The 22,714-nt window shown below is 38.1% G+C and overlaps 1 protein-coding gene across 1 annotated transcript in view; it reads left to right on the forward strand.

The window, feature by feature from the left end:
* Positions 1–21,665, forward strand: part of LOC306814414 (chondroitin sulfate proteoglycan 4-like) — a 33,012-nt gene extending 11,347 nt beyond the window's left edge. The window contains exons 5-10 of the mRNA XM_079330414.1: positions 175–351; positions 6,109–6,307; positions 9,751–9,882; positions 13,912–14,084; positions 18,493–18,676; positions 19,178–21,665. Coding sequence (XP_079186540.1) covers positions 175–351; positions 6,109–6,307; positions 9,751–9,882; positions 13,912–14,084; positions 18,493–18,676; positions 19,178–21,219 — 2,907 coding nt within the window. The 3' untranslated portion in view covers positions 21,220–21,665. The remainder of the gene's footprint in view (positions 1–174; positions 352–6,108; positions 6,308–9,750; positions 9,883–13,911; positions 14,085–18,492; positions 18,677–19,177) is intronic.
* The last annotated feature ends 1,049 nt before the right edge of the window (positions 21,666–22,714 follow it).

The following is a 22,714-nucleotide window of genomic DNA, read 5'->3' on the forward strand; positions in this document are numbered from 1 at the left end:
GTTGTGAATGGAGTAAAGATAGAGGTACAGTCTGATGCTACAGCATAAATAAAGTTTTAGAAGCCATCAAATATTAATGCAATAAATACAGAGAGCCCATGACTAGGATATTTTTTAGTGTGACATTTATTTTTCTCAAGCCTCTTTAGTTTTTCAGCTTGGTATATTTTTCAGGTGGAACAGGAATTAATCTACTATGTTCATGATGACAGTGAAGAACTGATGGACAGTTTTACTGTGATAGCAAATAGCACGGAGTTGTGGAAACGAAGTTTACCCCAAACTATCTTTGTAACTGTTACTGCAGTAAATGATGAAGCTCCTGTTGTAAAAGTAAACAGAATTCTTCAGGTATGTTTGTCAACATTTTTAAGGGTTAAAATTAATTCCATTAATTCTGATGCCATCTAATACACTTTCATTAACAGACTATTAAGTTTATGTCTGGTGGGATAATTAGTGTAATATGTAATTAGTCCTTGGATTTAGAAAAATTAATGCTAGTGAAAGGAGGTGATACATAGAATATTTGTATTGAGGAAGATTTTAGACATGGAGAACTCTTACAGCTGTTGTAAAGTTTATCTAGAAGGCTAAATGAGTATTATTTTGTTCTCAAGGTTACATGATGTCTCTTGGACTATTGTAGAACTTGTGAGGGTGGATGGCTTGCACCTGGATGGTTGTTGTGTTTTTGTGCTGTTTGATGAGTGTCTTGAGGGCTGTTAATGAACATGTAACTTAGAACAAGTGCCAAGAATAGTGATGATGAGAATGCCAATTTTTCACTGTGTTTGCACAGCCTTCCAACCATATGCCTCTTAGTCATGAAGTGCACCAAAGAGTCAGACCTGCTGAAATACATTCTTCTGCATGCTCCTGTCCAGATGTGCCAGTGGGATGGTACAAAAGAGAATTTATTATGTGTTGGGTATATCTTGCACAAAACAGGAGTGTTTCCCTTTTCAAAAGTTACAAATAAGATAATGCAATCTGTGAAAATCTAGGGTTATCAAAATATTAGTGTGTGATATACTGTGTGATACTGTGAGTTAAGAAAAAACATGTTAACTTTTTTCTGCCTTCCCCCCAAAAAATCCTGAAGAAAATTTTAAAGTTTGTTGACTGATGCTACCTTTAGTTCTTAATAGCCATGGCTGACTTTTTAATCTATTGATTTTTGAATATTCACCACTACAGAAGTGACTACTTTCACTTAAATTTCAGTGCATTTTCAGTGCATTAGTTTATTTAATGTTTGAATCAGGACGTATTTCTATAGTATTAGTTTGTTTTACAATAGCACTCAATAACCAGAACCATTTTAGTAAAGACACTGTGCCCAAAAAGCTTTCATGTATAGACTTCCAATCTGAGATCTGATGAGTAAAAACAAATTAAGTGACTCCAAAAATCAAGATGAAAGGAACATGGGTCAGCTAATGAACCTGTGGTCACAATAAACCAGCTGGGAGACATCAAGGCACAGAATGTATTTAGGAATTGGCTTGAAAGAAGCTAAACAGGGTATTTTGAGACTTCAGTCATTCCTAGTGCTCTGTGATGCAGTTTATGAATGATTGGTACCAAAACGTGCATTTAATTTTATGTAGTTAGTTGTGTGGAATGGGAGAGTATATTACTGTAGAGATGATTGTAACCTTGTGTTATGTATTTACTCTTTTCATGTAAGAAAATAAGTGAATAATTTTTAAACTAGCTGTAGTGGTAGTGCTGTGCAGCTTCACAGTGAGAGCAGATAATCTGCAGATGTCCACAACAGAAGATAACCTGTCCTGTGCAGAGAGTGCTGGGAGACTGCCTTCACAAACTTTTGAGTGGCACGTAGCAAAAATCTTCCATGGTTGAAGTAATTACAGTAGTACTCTACAGACATCAGCACAGCATGCAGTAATCTTTGTCTAGTCACAGAGAAAAGAGCACAATGTTCTGTCGAGTATTTCTGTGTCTCTGTTCTGGTGCATTGCTGGCATTAAACTGCTGGCATTGAACTGCTGGAATTGCAGTCTGTTAACAGAACTAAGGCTGTGCAATGCACTGCAATGCAGCTTATGGATTTTTCTAAAAATATCTGTGAATCTAGGCTTCCAAAGAGCAGGGATAACAAAGCTTTACCTGCCCTGGGTTGGTCCTCTTTACTGGGGAAGGAGTCTGTGTACTAGAACCAGGATGCTGCCTTTGTGGCTGTGGTTTTGCAAGTCATGCACAAGCTATTATTGGAAAATCAAGTTTGTATTGTGAGTGGCTACCAATATATACACATATGATGTATTCATGTGCAATATAAAACAAATCTGGCAGTCAAGTTATCTGCTGGGAGGAATACACTGAGATGATTCTTCCTCAAATCAAATTTTCACATCCTCAGTAGATGGAAGAAAATGTCTTGCTAAATTCTGAGATGAGATGGGCATTCCTGTGTAGGATCATGGTGGCTGGCCCCATGTTCTAGCCACACAGTGAGTGTTCCTTAAGACCGTTGCTAGTGGTAGATACAGAATAAGAGACAATGTTGCTTTTAAAAACTCAGTAACTCTTTTATGTGTTTTGTAAGGTTGGAAATGTACAAAGCTGTAAAATGACTGACCAGTACTGTGGAAACTGAAGTCCAGTAGAACTGTTTGAGTTGACTGAAGTTTAGGACCTCAGAAATTTTGCAGGTCACAATGTAAAGAAAGAGTCAGAAAAAAAATGCTGAATGATTACAAAAATTGGCTAGGATATGGCATCTGCTGCTAAGAAGTAGCTTATGTGAGGAGGTGCATTATGTGGTCAGTGATGTTGGTGTGGGCATATGGAAATTAATTTGGCCTTTCATGGGCTTCTGTCCAAATGCAAGAAACTACTGGGCGTGTGCACACATGCTGAATGAGTCTAACTCTACCTTCCTTACTTCAGAAACATCAATAGCATCCCTTCCTCAAACACAGCCTTGTGTGTTGCTATCAACATTATGAGCACCATGGGGGAAGTTTCACTGTGACAGACATCCAATCATTTTGGGAGTTCTCTGGTTTTTCTCTAGGAAGTGGAAGTAAATGAGGGTTTAAGGTGTTTTGGTTTTTTGGTTGGTTTTTCCCCCCCTCCGATTCAGAATTTATGACATAGCATCTGAGATACAGGAAGTTTTGCTGTCCTGAGAGCTTCTGTAATGTATTTAATTTAAATCCTTTCCATTGCAACAAATTGATGAGATGTATTTTTATTCAGAAACTTAAAATATCAGCATTTTAGATACAAATTTTTCAAATTCCAAGGTTCTATGGACTTTCTTTTTCTGGAATGAGAATGGGTAAAGGAAATAGGATGTTTTGAAGAAAATCACTATCCTGGCTTTATATGCTGCCATTATATGTGTTTAAATACATGGGTAGCAATGCTGTGAAATTATGGTTTCTTCCTGTTGCCACAAGAGGGCCATATTTTCCTAGAATTAAGCCTTTTTAAAAACCCGCACATTTAAACTGATTATTTTTGTTGTTTTCTCTAAATTGTTCTCTAGAGTGTTAAAATGTGAATACAGTGTTTGGAAGGATATGTAGCATGCAAGAAGATACTGACAAGCTGAGTCCTGTAAGTAGAGCAGAATAAATTATCTCACATCAGCTAGGTCATGAACTTTTTTTTGGACTATGCCTGTGGAATATGTTAGGCACATGAAAAATAAGTGTCATGCTACATCCTGGAAGTTCAGACACAGTTTTCATGGTGCTCTTCAAGAAGATTCTGACCTCAGATATGAAAAATAAGATACTTGTACAATTCTTGCTGTTCTCAGTGTGTTTGCTTCCCTAGGGTTCTTTTCAACTCTTAGATCTCCTTTGATTCCTCAAGGATCATGTTGCAGGCCATGTATAGTACTTAAAAATATTAAGTGGTAGGTAGTATTCTGGGACAACAGAATTAAATACTTACATTACAGGAAAAACACTTTTTTTCTGTTATTAGAAATTTTAATTCTTTTTTCCTTTAGTAAGGAAAATAATTTTAACTTAGTGAGTCATTTTTAAGAGCATGTGTCCATTGTAATTTCTTATATTTTTGCATATTCTGTATATGAATTTTGTTTTCCTCATAGAATACTCTTCGCAGGTGGTACTGAGACGAATTAAAAGGTCTCAGTACAGAACATATGACACTGATGTGCTTATTTGATGCCACTCACTAAGTCACCCTGTGCTGTTAGTTGTTATTCTGTGTCATTCTTTATCAAAATTTAGTATTAATAATTACATTACAACAAAATATAGATTTCAGGGGGAAAACTATTTGCTAGTTGAAAGATATTTTCTATTATAAACTTTTCAAACTTCTGATTAGAAAAAAAAAAAATTGAACTTCATTTTAGTATCTCTTTTTCCGTGTCACATATTTTGTGACACAATGTAGAATGAAATCTTTCCTCTATTGAAGTGTGATAGCACAAATTTCAGTCTCTTTAAAGGTTTTCTGTCATGGTTGATGTTAAAAAGTAGAATTACTATTTAGTCAATTGTGATTGCTGATTTTTGGCTTTGGCAGAGGTAAAATACCCTTTGTTAAGAATAATTTGTCCTCTTCAACCATTTGGTGTGATGTTGCTATCAGATATTTATTAAGTGCACTAAGAACCTAGGAAGACAGAAAGGAGTGATGCAGTGTGTGTTTTGAAGCTCAAGCTGAGTTTATGTTCTCAGGATTTTATGTTATGTTATAGATTGTGCATGGAAAGAGTTGATACTGATGTAGTGAACGTTTAAAGAATTTCACTTCATGTTGAGATAAATATGCATTGTTCTTTGTTAGCACATTTGGCTGTACTTCCAAATACATACAGCAGAGATGAAGAACAAAATGGGCCATTGCTTGTTCTTCCAAACAAGAAATTGTGCAGTCAGATAGGGATGAAACCCAGAGAGCAGTCCTTTCTGCTTGAAGTAAGAGACCTTGAAGATCATCTACTCCCACATACCCCTGCCATGGACAGGGACACCTTCAGCTAGACCAGGCTGCTCGAAGCCTTATTGAGCCTGGCTTTAAACACTGCCAGGATTGGGGAATCCACAGCCTCCCTGGGCAAGCTGTTCCAGTATTTCACCACCTTCACAGAAAAGAATTTTGTCCTAAAATCTCACTAAATTTCCCTCCTTCAGTGTGTACCCATTCCTCCTTGCCCTGTCAGTCCAGTTCCTCTCAGAGAATCCCTCTCCAATTCCCTGGAATTCAGGTACTGTAAGATGAGGTCCCTACACAACCTTCTCTTCTCCAGGCTGAACAGCCCCCATTTTCTCAGCTTAGCCTCATAGGAAAGGTGCTCCAGTCCTTTTATCCATCTTGTGGCTCACCTCTGGAATTAGACTTAGAATGTTCTCTAGTTTTGGATTTGCTAGAAGTAAGTAATGGTTTTTATACCATCTTTCTAAAAACTGGTTAACTATTTTTCTGGAATTGTAACCTTGAAGAATGGTAGACAGCTGTTGGAGGCATTGGTTGTTTAATCTCCCCTGGACTGAGCACCTCTGGGTTCTTTAGTGTACTAAAAAAGGGCCTTTAGTGCATTTTGCTAACGGAAAATAGTGCAGCTAAAGAAGTGTTCCATTTTTATTAGAGTTTGTGCTGTCCCCAGGCTGTTTTTCTTTTATCTTTTCTGCTGATGAAAGTAGAGCTTATTCAATACCTTACCTGCTGTGAAATACATGACTAATATTCATGTGTATGTGTTGGAAAGCAGCTCCTTGACTTAGTTATCATAATACAATTTTTGTTATTTTTCTAAGAGTTTGTGTAATGCTTAACAAATACAGCACTTGTGCTCCAACTGTCTGAAACTCTTAACTGGTCTAGGGTGTGTTTGCTTGTATTTTTTCAAGGTCTTGTATTTTGCAAACTGTTTACCAGGATGAACTATGCAGTGTATGATCAGAGGTTTAGATGGACCATAAGAAAACCTTTTATATTTGCTAGTGTTGCACAACACGAATCTTTATTCTTCCTTTTTCTTGGAGTCAAATGTCATCCATCCCCATCCCTCGTCTGCTGTTGTCCCAATTTTCTTTTATATGCATTTTCTTTCTTAATTTATTTTTAAAATTATTTTTGCTTTTCTAGGTCTGGGTGGGTTCAGTCACAGAAATAACTATTGATGACCTCTGTGCAGAAGACAAGGATTCCTCACCATCAGAACTGGTGTATTCCATTTCTCCACCTAGCAATGGGCACTTGGCTCTGAAATCTTCTCCAAATAAGAACATCCTTACTTTTACCCAGGCTCATATAATTAAAGGGCAGCTGGTGTTTGTACACAATGGTATGTGATTTCAAAAATACCACATCTGATACCAGAATACTGCTCCTATTCAGTGTATTTGTGTTTTTAATCCATTGAAGATCCCATTGTAAGGTCACAAAGATCTTGGAACACTCGTTATGTGAAGTGTTATACCCTGGTTATACATTATCTCAAAAACTAAACAGGAAGGGTCTGACATCTACTTAAATATGTGCTCACTGGGAAACCTTGGTGTTCCTGAGATTCATTAGATAGCAGCCTTTTTTTCTGAAAGCAGTTTTGCAGTGGGGGAACATTTCCATGCATCTTTCAGAGATGGGAAATCCATTTTTTTTACTATTGTGATAGAAAATTTCCTGAAGCTTTTCTATCTTGCTACAGTGCAGAGCTCTTCATGGAACAACAGTCTCACAGATACCTGCCACAGGTAGTGCAGTGATGGATTATGAAGTTATAGCTCATCTGTGTGATGTCAATGTCCCTTGTCCCTTTCAGGCTGTGAAAGAATTAAGTTTTAAACATTGACTCTTTCTCCTATTGTCCAGAGGCAGAGATTGGGTTTTTTGTGCTTTTGAGAGAATGTGTGGGGAGTAAAAGAAGTCAGGGCAACTTCATGCATCCTTGAGAGATAGTGGTGGGAAGCCGCAGGAATGAACTTTCCAGTGGGGTTCCAACCAGAAGAGGTAGGGCTTTCACAGGGCGATAGCTACCTGTTTCCTACCCCAGCTGTATTCCTATGTTACCTCAGTTGAAAGGAGTTGCTACAGAAGGAATAAATCATTGTTTTGGGATGGAGATAGAAGCGACACACTGCTCTCCTGCCAGCCCTGGGGCAGGTTGGAATTCCAGTGCTCCCTTGGGTGCAGCAGTCATTCTGAATTTGTGCTGTGTCTTCATGAGGTTGAAGTACTCTGCCTCACACTGTCTTGCAGAGTGCATATGTGTTGATGAAATTGCTTTACAAGCAGCAGCTGGTGTGCTGTAAGTATCCTGCTCAAATAATTTGGTCAGGAAATGAAAGGTCAAGAGCGTGACAAAAGCGAGCCAAGCTATTTAAATTGTTCCAAGGGAGCTTTTGACATGTAAAAAGCCCTATGATGGTAGGGCAGTGGTAAGTCTCAGTGTGAGGAAATTAATCCACTCTGTGTCCCAGAATGGGCAAATGCATCTGTAGTCTTAGAGAGTGAATCTTGTTTGATAAAACTGAAGAGAAAATTTTGTTTTCCAGTGAGTGGGAGTAAATTTGTAACATAAAATTACCCTCAGTTATGTCTGGTCTTGCAGCCACTCTGGCTTTGCCATCTACTCAACCTCATGGTCTCCAGTGCTTCACAAAGTAGTCTTCCTCTTTGCTCTCATGTTTTTCCCTTGACATTTTTATTTGTTTTTTCCATAATCCTTGATTGTTCTATCACCAGTGCAAATGCAAAACTAGAACACACCTTTCCTTTTCTGTACCCCTCTTTCAGCATAAGAATTCCGTCTCTTTTTCACTCTTGCTTCACTCTAGAGTGTATCACTTTTCCAGTATGGGTCCTGCCCTTAAATCCTGACAGTGTTTTTCTTAGGGCAGTAATGAATTGAACTCTTCTTGATTCTGAGGTCTTTGTGTCTTCTCAATGCAGCTTTTACAAACCCTCTTTCTGGTGTTCTTTTAATCACCTCTGATCAGATGCATCTTAAAATTGTGATAAAATGATAAATGCTTCACCCAAGCAGAACTTTGAGATGCAGTTCTGTTCCTGTCTGCTGATGACAAAATGTCTGTATCAGTCGAGCAGTTGACTTGCCTTAGCTGAAGAAGCGAGGCTGTATAAGCAGGTTTGTTTGTTTTTTTTCCAAATAGTGGTACAAATAGTAGACACCCAGATGTTTTTTAATAACCAAGTGACTCTTTTTGATCAGGAGAATACATCAGAAAATAAAAACTTTTAAAATAAAAGCAAGTAACTAGATCTTCCAGAGTTGCTTCAGCTGCCTGGCTAATATAAGAGCATTTTTTAGGTGTATTGGTAGATACAATCTCAGAACCCACATTTGATTTTTCTGATATGGTAATTTATAGTTAGGCAAATCTTTACATGAAAGTCAAGTTTACATGATACTTTCTGGCTTTCAGTATTTTTATTCTTGTAGCAATATTTTATGGCTAAATTGGGCAAAGCAAATAGGAGATCATGGTCATTCTTTGTAACAGTTAATGTTTCATTTTTTTGTTTTGTCTTTTTACCTAATTGAACAACATGGGGAATCTCTGCTTAAAAGCAGCGTGTCGGTTCTGAGACAAATGTTTTTACAGGAATCCACTCAAACTCCTGGTGGTATTTTGCTATTGGTTGTGCCAAAGTACATACAGGTCCTAAGATTAAAGAGAAAAAATATGCATGTATTATGAGTACACATAACCTCTGAAATAGTTTAAGCTGTGGCAACATACCTTCTTCAGCAAAGGTGAAGTGCAGCAAAGGAAAGGCTAAGAAAACAACCCAAGAGTTTATTCAGACCTTTAAATATAAAACAAATGGAAAGAACATTCTAATTACCTTTCTCCCCAAATTCCTTCTTTGCCAATATGTGAGCGTCTTAATGTTTTGGACCCTCCAAAGACATAAATGGAGTTGGAAATCTGGGAGTCATTGTCTCCCCAAGTTTAACTTGATTTCAGCTCCACTGAGTCAGTGAAGAAAGAGAAGAGGGGGCACTCTTGCTATTTATGTCTCAGGGGATTTCTAGTCTTCACTGAAAACAACAGCCAGTAGTTTTTCCTGGGGAATGGTTTATCAATTCATTATCAATTTATTTAATTCTAATTAAGCCACAAGGGTGCTGATCAAAAGTTACTTTCAGGATGATTTTGTATATATTGCTAAGAAAACTTTCCTATCTGCCCATCCAGCAGTCACACTGACACCACCCAAGACTTTCATTGTTGAGATGGAATCCCTTTCACATCTGGTGGCTCCAGTGAGCCCTGTTTAACCCTCTACATACCCAACACTCACACAGTCACAAGATTTCCACACTGACTTAACTTCAGTTTTCCCTTAGCAGAATCTCAGATACCTGTATCCTTAAAATAACATAATTATTGTGCAACAACAGAGTAGTGGCTCTGGCTGGGAGCTCCTGACAGGGGATCCTGACCAAAAGACACTGCAGCCGAAGCCACACAGGTCTGGAGTCCTTGGCTCCTGCCATGTCTCTGAGTGTCGATCCCCTGGCTGCAGGTCCCCATGCCCTTTGTTAAGCAAAGGCTCAGCAGTTCAGGGCATCTTGCATCAGTCTTCTGCCACCCAGAGCTCAGCCTGCTTCTCCACTGCAGCTGCATACTGAGCTATCTGCACTGGATGTATTCCTAAACACTATTTCACTGTAGCTGAGAGTGAAAGGTGTCCAGTGTATGTTTGTGTTCTGTGTGACAGAGTAATAAAATAATAAATTTATAATTTTGATTTCCACAGGAGCAGTGTCAGGAGGCTTCAACTTTCAGGTGACAGATGGTTTGAACTTTGCACGCCGACAGATTTTTAACATCACAGCTCAGACACTGGTCATTAGCCTTGAAGTGAACAAAGGGCTCAGAGTCTTTCCAGGTCTGTTTTTTGAGATGATCATGATTGAATATAGCCACTTGAAAATATTGCCTAATATAAGTTATTTCTCAGATACTTAACTGATTATCTGTAACTGGGAACATTTCTTTGTGTTTTTTAAAAAAGGGTTAATGTTTACTCAAACAGCATACTGCTTTTTTGCTTTGTGGTCTTTAACTTTTTGCTATGCGCATGCTTGGATTCATAGAAAGTGCAGTGAAATGCTCAAGTGCAATATGATAATAACACTGTCTGCCTAAGCTCTGGAGATTTCCTGTTCATGTTTGTTTAAAATCTCAGTAGTCCATTCAAATATTTAGAGATGTCTGAGGTGGTTGCAATTGTGCCTTGTAAATGCAATAGAGGAGTGAAACTCATATCCATGAGATTCTGAATAGCACATGTAAGCTTTCCAGATTGCTAGCTCACTATTGTTTTGTTTAAAATGAGTTACAGGCAGTAGCACAGACTCATGGAGGAATCAGAAACTGAAAACCTTGATTCATATTTGTGCACTTGTAGCTAGTTGGTTCAGCAGCTGAGTATTTTTTAAATGAAATCATACCATTGAAGTAGTTGATGTGCTAAGGCATCTCACCAGACCCATTTACTCCTTTGCACTGGCAAGAGTAATCCCTCATTGAGTTAGGAGTTTAGCGTTTATTGCAGGATTAAATGAGAGATAAATATTACTTTTCTTTCTGCATTATCTTGTATCACACTTTTGTTTGTGCTGTTTTCTTCTCTTTTATTCTCTGAATGTGATCTGTAGAATCAAAGAGATACTAAGAATTAACAGAGTTCTAGAGGTTGTAATCTGTACATTGATTTATTAATTGGATATGCACTTGAGAGAGAAGCACTTGATCTTCTTAAACTTCCTGAATGTAAGTTGCATAAACAAAGGTTTGCAACAAAAGCCACTTAAACACAGGCAACGAAAAATAAGATTGTAGCAGCATGATCTTCTAAATCAGTCAATATAAATGGGATTCACATAAATCCACTTACAGAGATTAGTAACCTGCAGTTTTAGTGTGTAAGGTTTCCTTGGGTCCTGGGATTTACTGGAATTCTATCTTAAGCCAACGATAATTGTAAGAAAAGCATGCCTAATACTTCCATAGAAGGCAAAGTCTCTAGACTTTCAATTCTCTAGACAATCAGTTCTTCAGTTTACAAAATACAATATTTCTTTCAACACTGCAAACTGTTTTCATCCAGGATTGAAAGTATTTTTTCCTGAATTCTCACTTACTTTGGGTAGCAAAATTACTTTTGAGTGTTATAAAGTGTTACTAGCTTTTTATATGTTCTCTTTATGGTATTTTTAGAGACATTCTTGACCTGTATAGCTTTCAGCTGTACTTTGCCATCATGAAATGACTGTTACAATGATGATGGTGCCAAATGGTTAATATATATAAAAACAACAGCCAGTGTCCTGTTAAATTTATAGCACTACAAAAAAAGGTTAATTTTGAACCAGCTTGAGAAATCTTCTCTCTGGGGTAATAAAAACTGAGTTTATTGTGAAGAATTTACTGTGTCTTCATGACTGGTGTAAACTGTCCTCTAAAGCATATTGCTCTGCAATTTGATAAGAGCATGAACTGCTGTCTTCTTTTGTGTTGGGTATACCAGATCTGTTTATATAATTTATATTTTTTTAAATTTATTTTAACAGAAGCTTGTTTTATTCAGCATTCTTAGAAAACTGAGTGCTAGATACATTAGCTTTTTCTACTATATGCTAGATGTATCGCAATGGGAGGATTTGCTTCTTCAGGAAAGCAGTTGTTCAAACAAGAAACAAGCTGAGTTCCTCTGAGGAGAGTAAGCCTGACTTTTAGTTAATTGGAAGCAGAGCTGTCTAATCAGTCTGTAGATGAGATGATTTATTACTGTTTAGCAGAGACAGGGAGAAATGCCAAACATTTTCCAAATCTTAAATGTAGGCAGTAAAAATGTGTAACAAAGTTATTAGGCACCAACATTATGTTTTGCACTCTACATTCATCGATTAGCTCCTCTCTCTGTTCCTGTCCCCTGTGTTTGGGTGGGGTTTTTGTGACCTCTCCTTCTGTGGGTACAAACAGTCAGTGTTCTCACTTCATTTCCTTCACCCAGTCTTCTGGCTGGTATAACCTTCCTCTCCCTGTTGAGATGTCAGACCAGAGATCTGGGTGCCAGGGAAGGTTTTGAACTCTCAGGTGAGAAGTGGGGGAACTAAAAAGTTATGTTTGGAGGAGGTTGAGGTTTTACAGAAGAGCATGATAGACTTTATTGTCTCTCTAGACTGTATTTCAGTCTGTAGTGTTCAGTGAGTGTGGTTTGGTCTGTTAGAAATCGAGGGGGTTTTGTGACAGATATCCTTGTTCCCCATGGCCCTGCTCTGTGACACCCTGCTATGGCCACGGAAAATTGGAGCAGTAGCTTCAATCACTAGAGTTTCACCATATTTTAGAGTTACTCTGCCCTACTCTGTTAAGTCAATAAGGCCTGGGTTGCATAACTAGCAGGTTATTGATAAATAACTGCACTTTCAGATTGATGTGGTCTGATTCACTGTAGTGCTAATTTGTACATTCTTGACCACATCTGCTATACACACAAGGTCATGGTTCCCTCCCTTCCTGCCACAAAAAAAGGGAAAAGATGGGAGAGGAAGAGGAGGGAGGGTTCTTGAATTAGATGTTTCCTGGGAGTATTTTTCTCAGCCTGAGAGGCTCCTTCACTTTTCAAAGTAGTATGGACAGCATGAGAAGGTAAAAATGGGAAAACAGGCAGAGACAGAAGACTTATATCTCTGTTTCAAAGTGGTTGTTATTTGACCTAGAGCACAAACAGATGTGAACAGGCAGACTCCTGGTATTAATAATGGCTTTCAAAGCATCCGTATTCTTCACTGTCCTTAGCATACTTTTTTCTTCTGAATATCATAGCATATATGTGTGTATACACACACACACACACACACACACACACACATATATATAAATACATTTGTTATTTTGTTTTATTCTTGCATGAGATGGATTGACAATTCAGATTGCGGGTATGTGTACTACCACATAGTCTTTTAAATTATGTATTAAAACCTATATAAGCTTGTTGCTCAACGAGAAGAGAAAATCTGAAAATGGAGGCAGAAGTGGGGATACAGGAGGAATAGGATGATGGGAATTTTGCTTCAATATCATTGAACATAAATTTTAGTTTCCTGATTGATTACCTTGAAACTGCATCAAAAAGAAGCCAGATTTTTTTTTTTTTCTTCTAGGAAATGACTAGCTTTTAGAAAATTACTGCCCCAGCTGTGTAAAAATTGTCTTCGTTTGACTAATGCCAGAAAGCTCTTTATAATCTTTAAGCCAAGAAGGTAGTAACCTTAGTAAGGTTACTGTGGTGCTATGCATTAAAAGGATTTTGTTACCATTCAGTCTGTATCTATCTTAATAAATAATAAATTATTTCAGTTCAGGCTGTTATTTCTTTTATATGGTGTTCTTCCTAGTTTGTTTAATTTTTTAATTGTATTTAATGAAAATCCTATTTCATGTCGGTAAACTGTACTTTTGTTAATGATTGATTTTGGTTTATTTGTTCACTAGAAATTTGCTGAGAGGCTTCTCTCAGTCAAATCATCTATGTCTTCTGTGGCAGCTGGGAATACCAAAAACATTGCAGTTTGAATTTGGTTCTAGACGTGTGATATAGAGACAGCACTTCTTATACATGCTCTATTCTGTAGCCAGTCTTTAGCAATTACATGTGCTGAAGATAACTGCACTTTTTGCATTTTTAAAACAAGTTACATCCTTCTAATGGGCTTTTTAATTGAAAAAGCTGTAGAAGGGTTGTAACCAGAAGGTAACTAGAAAAAGAGTAATCCTGCTGATCTTATAAAATGTTATTAAAATGCTAAGTAGAATACCTGGGTGAGAGTGTGAGCTGTGGTTACAAAACTTAGGCCTTTGGGGAAAAAATGCTGTTGTAAATCTTCTTTCTATACTTGACATTTTTTAGGTTCCAGGAAATCTATTTCACAACATGATCTTAAAGCTGTAACCAATGATGTGATCAATTCAGGAAACAGAACCATAACTTTTGTGATTTTAACTTCCCCAAAACTTGGAAGACTTATCAGAGTAGATTCTGATGATACCACTCAGGAAATCTTCAGTTTTACACAATCTATGGTAAGCATTTACTTTATAACAACTAGTTGAGGGATAGATTTTTGCTTCAGAGGGCATCTCAGTTGCTCATTCTTCATGTGATCCATTTATATCTGTTAAGTAACCAGGCATATGTGACCCATCAGTGCGATCACTGAGATTTGCTATGTCATTAAATATCTGGCATCTAGTAATGAACACAAGAGGAGCCTTTGTTCCCCTCTGCTTGGATACTAGCAAGGTCTTGGCAATTCCCAGTGTTTTGCTTGTAACACTTTGTCAAGAAGAGCTGTTCTGGTGCCATTAACCAGCAGTCAGAGGTTGGAAGCTTTTAGTTTTTGGCAGAAGGAGCAGCCTTTTTCTCTATGAGAAGTCCAAGTATCAGTCATTTCAGCTGTACACAGTCCTCATGGGTGTCCCCAGGATGACTTTTATTGACTGGATTGGCTGTGGTACTAAGTGTTTGAAGTGTCTTAACTGTGATACAGATTCTCTTACTGAATGACTAAAACGTGGCAGCTTATGTAACCTGATGGAAAAATTACTTTGCAAAAGGAATTACTTGCCTGTGTGCAGAATCTGTATATAACTGTATTCACCGTGCATTAAGCTATTCTCAGAAAATTGAGGTGAGGGAGATAAAAGGAGGTCAGTCTTCTGACTGCTCATGGAAAAATACATGTTTACAGATTTTAAATTTAGCTATTTGATTTAGTATATAAAGTAATAAGAAAATCTTTTGGCCAGAATTTGAAATTTGTGCAGTAAAATCTGGAAAAAGGATTGACAGTTTTGTTTGCTGTCATCAGACTTTGAAGCAGCCTGACCAAGGACAGTTGTAGAATGGGTCTTCACCTTGATTTTAAAAATCCAGATGAACACAGAGTGGTTCTCATAAAAAAAACTTTTTGTGATGCCATTATGTTATTGGTCTTGTTTCAAAAGTTCCTGAGTTTTGTCTTGTTTTATGAAAGAGATGAATTTTATAATGACACTGAACCCTTCTGATCCTAAAATGCATGATTTTTATGAGTATTATATAAAACAGTTAAGCATGTTAGGCAGAAAATCAGCTAAGGTTTTGAAGTGTTACTCTTTTCTGCCTATGGATATGACCATTAAGTGTGTTTATGAGATAGTACCATGTCAGAATGTGTCACTTATTCTCTGTAGCTTTAGGTTTTTACTAATGTATAGCTAACTTTCCTTTTAACTTTGTAAATTGTGTAAGGTTTTGGGCTGAAATAATATGTATGCTTTTCTTGTCTGTTTGAGGTATTTCTATTGGCCATTTTAATTTCAAACAAGGAGAGCTAAATGACTTCTTGCAGGTGGAATTCAAGTATCCAAACAATCTTACTATTTATTTTGGTAGAGAATGCGATATAAGGAAGAGGAGAGGGATCCTAAATAAACTTTCAGTCCAGTGTGTTGTAATCACAGAGAGTTAAATATGAGTGAAGAAAACTGCGTTTATGTTACAAACATTGTACATTTTCCATGTAACAGAGACTAAAGCATTTAGTTTCTGTTTGGTAATAAGCTTGTGAAACTGATCTGAATTGAAAAAAAATTTGCATTGCAGTAGGTCTGTGGGTTTTCATTGACTTAATTCTTTGTTGAGGAACTTGAAATTTCACTTTGGAAAAGTAGTTATTCCTTTTGCAGGGATGCTGAACTCTTCCGTATGCCCTGTGGTTTATTTCTTTGTTGACAAAGGAAAAAAAATCAACAAAAATAAACAGAAATTACTATTGCATTCTAAGACATTTTTCTTGAACAGGTGTTGTTCAGCTAATATAAGAAAATTATTTGCACATTAAACACTCTTGAGTAACGCAGGAGTTTTTCACCCTAATGTTTGATGTTTGTTTTTCTCTGCAGTACTTTCTGTGGTATCTTAGAAGTATTATCATCTTGCATCAAGCCACAGCTTCTTCATTATATAGAGTCAGTGCAGAGGTAAACAGAGAAATCATTAGCAATTCCATTCTATTCTTAGCCCAGAAATTAGAATGGATTTGCAGTCAAAAAAACCCAAAGCAGCCAACCAATTAAGATTGATACTAAACAACACTGAATTTAAAGGATGTGTATTTGTTAGAAAAATTTGCTGTCCTCTGCTTGAAGTCCTAGAGAGGTTTTGGAAAGCCACCCTGAACTAACATATCCTTTTGCTATTAATTTTATTTTTGTTTGTCCTATAATAGCCATTAAAAATTAAATCAGTATAGGGAAAGCAGAAACCTGGAGATGCATATAAAGGATTTTATCATGTCAGTCTCAATTTTTTGGAGAGAAACTGGGATGGTTTTGAGGCTGCTGAGAAAACTGACCATGAAGGCCCAGACTGCCTAGTGATCTCAGTGGGGGCTGTTGCAGTAATTTCAGGATTCAGTCTCTCTGTATTCACACCTCAGACTCTATCCTTCTACAATGCTTCATCTGTGGTAACAGCAGGGGGGTTTTGTTTTCTTTTCTTCACATCTTTCAAGTGTATGTGATAGAAATGCTTACTAATGAGTCCCTTCAAGGTCTTTGCAGGTTGTGATGAGTGTTAAAATTGTAAATTTAAAACCAGCACCATCTCAGACAGTTATCTCTCTGGCAATTGCAAACTAACATCCAATCAGTGGTTGCCTGGGAACTTGCCAAGGATTTAATAGGTGTAACTGTCATCTCTCCAGGCCTGAAAGTGAATTATCAAGCAGACCAGTTGCTGAATCTACTGGATAAGATTCAGTAAGTGTTCTAGTCTTCCTGTCATTAGGAATTCTCTTACAGTTCCAATGTGTTACAGTATTGATCTTAAAAATCAAGTATAGTTCCAGCTGATGAGAAATCTGAAAATACTGCCTTTTGCTTTGGGATCTAAAGAGATAAATAATTTTATTTTGTGTGTGCATTTGTTTCTCTGGAGATTTATTTATTATCTTGCAATACTTTGAAGCTTGATTACTCACAGTAGACTGATTATATTAGTGGAATATGATGGTCTGCAAGGTGAGTGCAGGCAGAGATAGGACAAACCAGATTCCTTCTTGTCTTTTAGGAATCTCTGTCTTGCTGTGATGTAGAAATTTTCCACTGTGTAGTTCTGTCAACTTTTTTGCTTATGAGTGAGAGTAGGTATCAGTGTTCATTACACTTCCTTCTGGTTTTCTTAGTTTCTTACCAAGTACCTTTTGCTATTTGCAGGAAATAACTGCATCAAAGTCCTTCTCCAGCCTTCGGCCTTTCATATGCTTTATCAGGACAAGTAATCCAGCCCTTTCTCCTTACAAAGAAAACCCTAGACATTGATATTCTGATTTACTAAAAATACAGTCCAGCTGAGCTTGTGATCACCATTGCTAATTTGAGATAGTTTGTCAATGTTACATGTCTCACTGCTCTTCATGTAAGACTTTTACTAAGCATTCATGCCCAATAACATTTCACTTACTTTCATATGTTTATCTGGCAACACAGAATCCATCTTAAGAGAAAGAGAAATGCAGGATAAACTCAATGTATATACAGGCTGGTTTGATGGGCCAAGGCCAATGGTGTGAGGTCCAACAGGGCCAGTGCTGGGTCCTGCTCTTGGGTCACAACAACCCCAGGCAGTGCCACAGGCTGGGACAGAGAGGCTGGAAAGGACCTGGGGATGCTGGTGGCAGCAGCTGAACATGAGCCAGGGTGTGCCCAGGGCCCAAGAAGGCCAATGGCATCCTGGCTGGATCAGCAATAGTGTGGGCAGCAGGAGCAGGGCAGGGATTGTCCCCCTGTCCTGGGCACTGCTGAGGCCACACCTCGAGTGCTGTGTCCAGCTCTGGGCCTGAGTGCAAGAGAGACACTGAGGGGCTGGAGTGAGTGCAGAGAAGGGAATGGAGCTGGGGCAGGGTCTGGAGCACCAGAGCTGTGAGGAGCAGCTGAGGGGGCTGGGGGTGTTTATCCTGCAAAAGAGGAGGCTCAGGGGTGACCGTGACTGTATCACTTGTCACAGCTGCCTGAAGGGAGGTTGTGACCAGGTGAGGCTTGACCTATTCTCCAAAGTAACAAGCAGCAGGAAGGGAAGGCATGGCCTCAATCTGTGCCAGGGGAGGTTTTAATGGAATAGTAGGACACCTTTCTTCATGTGAAACATTGAACCAGACTGCCCAGGAAAGTGTTTGAATCACCAACATGGATATTTTAAAAGAGGTGTAGATGTGGCACTTGGAGCGTGGTTTAGTGGTGGACTTGGTAGCTCTGGGTTAGCAGCTGGGTTTGATCTTACAGGTCTTTTGCAACCTGAAGAATTCTGTGATTATGTGTACACTGTGCGTGGACTAAGGTACAAAGGTCTCTTTGAACAATGTGTTCAATGTGTTTTTTCTGTCCTTAACACTCCTCTGTTTCCAATCACCTTGCTCTTACATGTATGTCTTCTGTTTACCTGGAACAGGTTGATGAAGGTGTGATCATGTATGAGCACTTATATGCTGACTCAGCTGACTGGAGTGCTGAGGATTTCTTTACATTTACTATCTCCTCTCCACCATCGTTTCTGGATATCCAGATGTTCCGTGTTATCATTTCATATGAAATTGATAGGCATGATCAGAATAGTCATCTTCTAGCAAATACAGGTAAAAATGCTTCACTGTTTGAGCTCAAAATTCTTTTGGATCTGTCAGAGGTCCAAGAAGAAATGGAGAAAAAACCAAAAATTTCTTCTGTAAGCAGTGACCAGAAGACTTCTGAGACAGAGAATACTGTAAGGTAGTAGCTTGGAAAGCTGTGTTCACTGCACTCTTAGAAATGAGATAGCCACATGTGTTTGATGCTTTCTATGCTGTAGAAGATACTTTGTTTTCTATAAGAGTAGGTGAAAAACACTATCAGAAGCTTTGAGATACTGGTATTTCTTTAATCTTTATGTATGCATCAATCAAAAATCTTGTCTCTGATTGTATTTTAAAAGTAGTGGTAATATATTTTTAGCCATGACATGTGAAATTAAAGATACCCCAAAAGAGAAGATTTTTTGAGCATCATCAGTGTTTGATATGATATTCTGAAATGGTGTGTGATATTATGAATAGTGCATAATATGTTCAGTTTCTAATATTCTTTTTTGTTTCTTCCAGGTGCCATAGTCCAGGAAGGAGGTAGAGTATTAATCAACAAAACAAATTTAGATGCTTCAAACCTGTTGATTAAGGTACCTGATGTACAGCGCTCCATGTATGAAGTCTGGTATCAGGTTCTGTCTTTACCCCAACATGGCATGATTGTTGTTGGAGAACGAAACATTACCAAAGAAATGCCTAACTTCTCCCAGTACATACTGGACAAATTTGGAATTATGTACATACATGATAATTCTGAATCTCTAAATGACAATTTCACTTTTGCTGTTTGGTTAAACTTAAAGAGCAAGCCTGCTACAAAGCCCCATAGTGAAGTTTTAGAGGAGATGTTTAATATCACTGTTTTCCCAGTGAATGACCAGTCTCCAGAACTGAAGACGAAAAGGCTACACTTGAAAGTCCTACAGGGAGATGTGTCAATGCTGGGGGCAGAGAATCTGAAAGTTGAAGACTTAGATAATGACGCAGCTGAGCTGAAATACACCATTGTTAGCAACCCTAATAATGGTTACCTAGCAATGAAAAGCAATCTCAGTGTCTCTATAAAAGATTTCACACAAGCTGATGTTGACAGTGGTAAAGTCTGGTTTGTACAGGATGGAAGTTCATCTTCTGGGGTGTTTTATTTCAGTGTGACTGATGGTAAACATCGCCCTTTTTACAAACTGTTCAGTATTGAAGTCGTACCAATTGCTCTTGTCCTAGTCAATTTTACCAATGTGGCGCTGCCACAGGGCCAGACATCTGTCACTATTACTGATGTTCAGCTTTCAGCTGTCACAAATGGAAAAAGCACTAGTATTATGTATGAAATAACTCAGCCACTCAAATATGGGCAGCTCATGATTGGAAATGAGCAGGTCACTAAATTTGCGCAGGCAGATTTGTACTCGGGAAGGCTCTCTTATCACCTGACAAATCTCACTGCTTTTGGAGAAGTACTGGAGTTTATGCTTTTTACTGCAGAAGTCAATCTAACAGGACAAGTGCTGAACATCACTGCGAAGCCTTTAGTACAAATGCTATCTGACCTAAAGATTTTAAATCAAGCAGCTTATAACTTTGGAAGCAGTGACCTGGATGCTTCTGAGCTAGGCAATTTGACAAACAGTAATCCTAGATTTGAAGTGATTGTGCCCCCCTCTCACGGAAGGATAGTAAAGAAAAGGTTTGTGGATGATGCAGTGTTTGAAGACATTCAGATGTTCACCCAGGCTGACATTGATAGTGGTGTTTTGCTTCTAGACATAGACACAAATATGACAGGCATCGATCTGTTGAATGACTCATTTACATTTGTACTCAGGGCAGATGCTGTGCAGCCTGCTATTGGCTGTTTTCAGTATTCCATTGTTCCACACAGTTCTTCACTTGTGCAGGGTTTTACAACAGAAATGCCTTTTGTAACCAGCATGATCACTTTCAAGGCTCACTCTACCTCAAAGGATGAGTCACCAGCCTCCTCAAAGAATGAAAAGCCTGCACCACAGAAGACTGAACCAATTATGTGGCCAGGGCAGAATCACTGGGGAAACCTGCATGAAGAAGGTCCATTGCTAAATCAGGAGGTGGGGAAAAGTGTATCTGTGGAGTTGAAGATAACAAACCAGGTTAATGGCAATTCCAGAGAGCAGGCAGGTGAAAGCAACTCTTGGTACATCATTATCCCCCTGGTTCTGGTGTCTGTGCTACTTGTTGTTGCTGTTACTTCTGTGTGTGTTTTGTTCATGTATCAGAAGAAAGAGAAGACAAAACCTTTAGTCAAAAGTCAAACAGATACAGCCCTCAGTAGTGCTGCTCAGCGTCTGGAACGGAGCTTGACTGTGCCCACTGTCACAGTGACTCCTCTCCTGAAGGGCACTGAGGGAACTACAGCCTCAATGTTTGTGGCAGTGAAACATGAACAGCTGCTTCCTACAATGGTTTCTCCAACTACAGAAAGGTGTCTGAAAAACAGCTTTTTGAATCTTGATCCTGAAATGATCCAATATTGCCGAAGAACAAACCCAGCTTTGAAGCACAGTCAGTACTGGGTGTAGTTACACCAGTTTTGATCATGCTAATTGATGTAGTATGAAAAAGTGAATATACATTGTTTACATATAATTTGTTCTTTATTACACTCATTTTTCGTAGATCAAATGATAGATTAAATGTGTGTTAGATGAAATATAAATATCTGTGAAATAGTAAGAAGAATCCTACTCATTACAGTGGCCGTAGTAGAAGATTTGCTGTTGGTATGTCAGGAAAATTTTGCCTAATTCAGTGGGGAATTTGGCCTCATGGATTTTGAGTGCACCCCATGTATGCAGTATATTTTATTTCCCGTGACAGGTGAAATAGAATGTTCTGTCATGGATTATATCTTTTTAATAGAATTGTTGGTTTGCATTTTTTTAAAAACTAATTTTGCTATAAAGTTCTTTTATTATTTCTGAATCACTGCTTCTCTTTGAAGAACTTCAAATTGTTTCAATAAGTAATTTTTTCCATGGTGCTGATTTCAATAATGAAGGCTGTTCAGAGGCCAGTACTGAAGAATATTTTGACAGGTTGCTGAACTGGATATCCAGAATTCAATTCAATAACAACAATACAGCAGTAAATAAGGATTCTGGTGGAGTACTGTGGGATGTTATTTGTTCTTTTGGTTTCTTTTTTCCTGCTTTGATACTGAACTCTAGCCTTTAGTGTCTGAAAATTGGTGAAATATATCCTTTACGTCTATTCCACGTGACAAAAACTTGAGTATCTGTCACTCTGTCTGTCTTCTTAATTATCTTTAGGCTTAAATTATGTCTGGATGGGCATAACATTTCCTGCTCCTCAGAAAGGGGTAAATTCCACTTTCAGTGAAGCAAACACAGCTTGCTCTGGAGTCCATGTACTCAAGCAGATGGCAGTAGAATCAAGTCCTGAGCTGCATACTGTCATGTGCCCTGAAAGTGCTGATAGAAGCAATCCTGCAATGCAGTGTATATCCTCTTCTGAAGCTTCACAGTTTACCCTTCATCTTTCAGAACACTAAACAAATATGCCTTATATGCTAGTACAAGTACTACTTACTCCAGGTGTGCTCTGGTGATAAAATGTGCGATAGTTTCTGTGCAAAGGGAATATTGCACTATATTTGAAAATCCAAGCTCTATAATGATGTGCAGACTCCAGTTAAGGCCCAATTTTATTTCCACTGAGAACAAATAATAAAATTCCTGTTGACTACAAAGAATGAATTGACATCAAGGAAATGGTGCTGTGATCATACCCAGTCCCTTATTAACAGTGAACTTCTCATCTATTTTCCACCTTTAAATTGCTACAGGTTCCATCCAGTCTCTTTGTAAAAACACTGTTCTCAGCAGTCTCAGTGCTGCACCCACTCAGTAAATACTGGAATACCATTTTTATTTAGACCTAATTTTATTTAGGTACTGCTATTTTCGCTTTTATAGAATGGATATACTGACCTCAAGATCCTTGGTGCTATTCATTTCACATTGTTTTGTTTTGGATGATTTTTTAGAATTGTTG

Source organism: Erithacus rubecula (assembly GCF_903797595.1).
Source record: "Erithacus rubecula genome assembly, chromosome: Z".
In the NCBI taxonomy this organism is placed as follows: Eukaryota; Metazoa; Chordata; class Aves; order Passeriformes; family Muscicapidae; genus Erithacus; species Erithacus rubecula.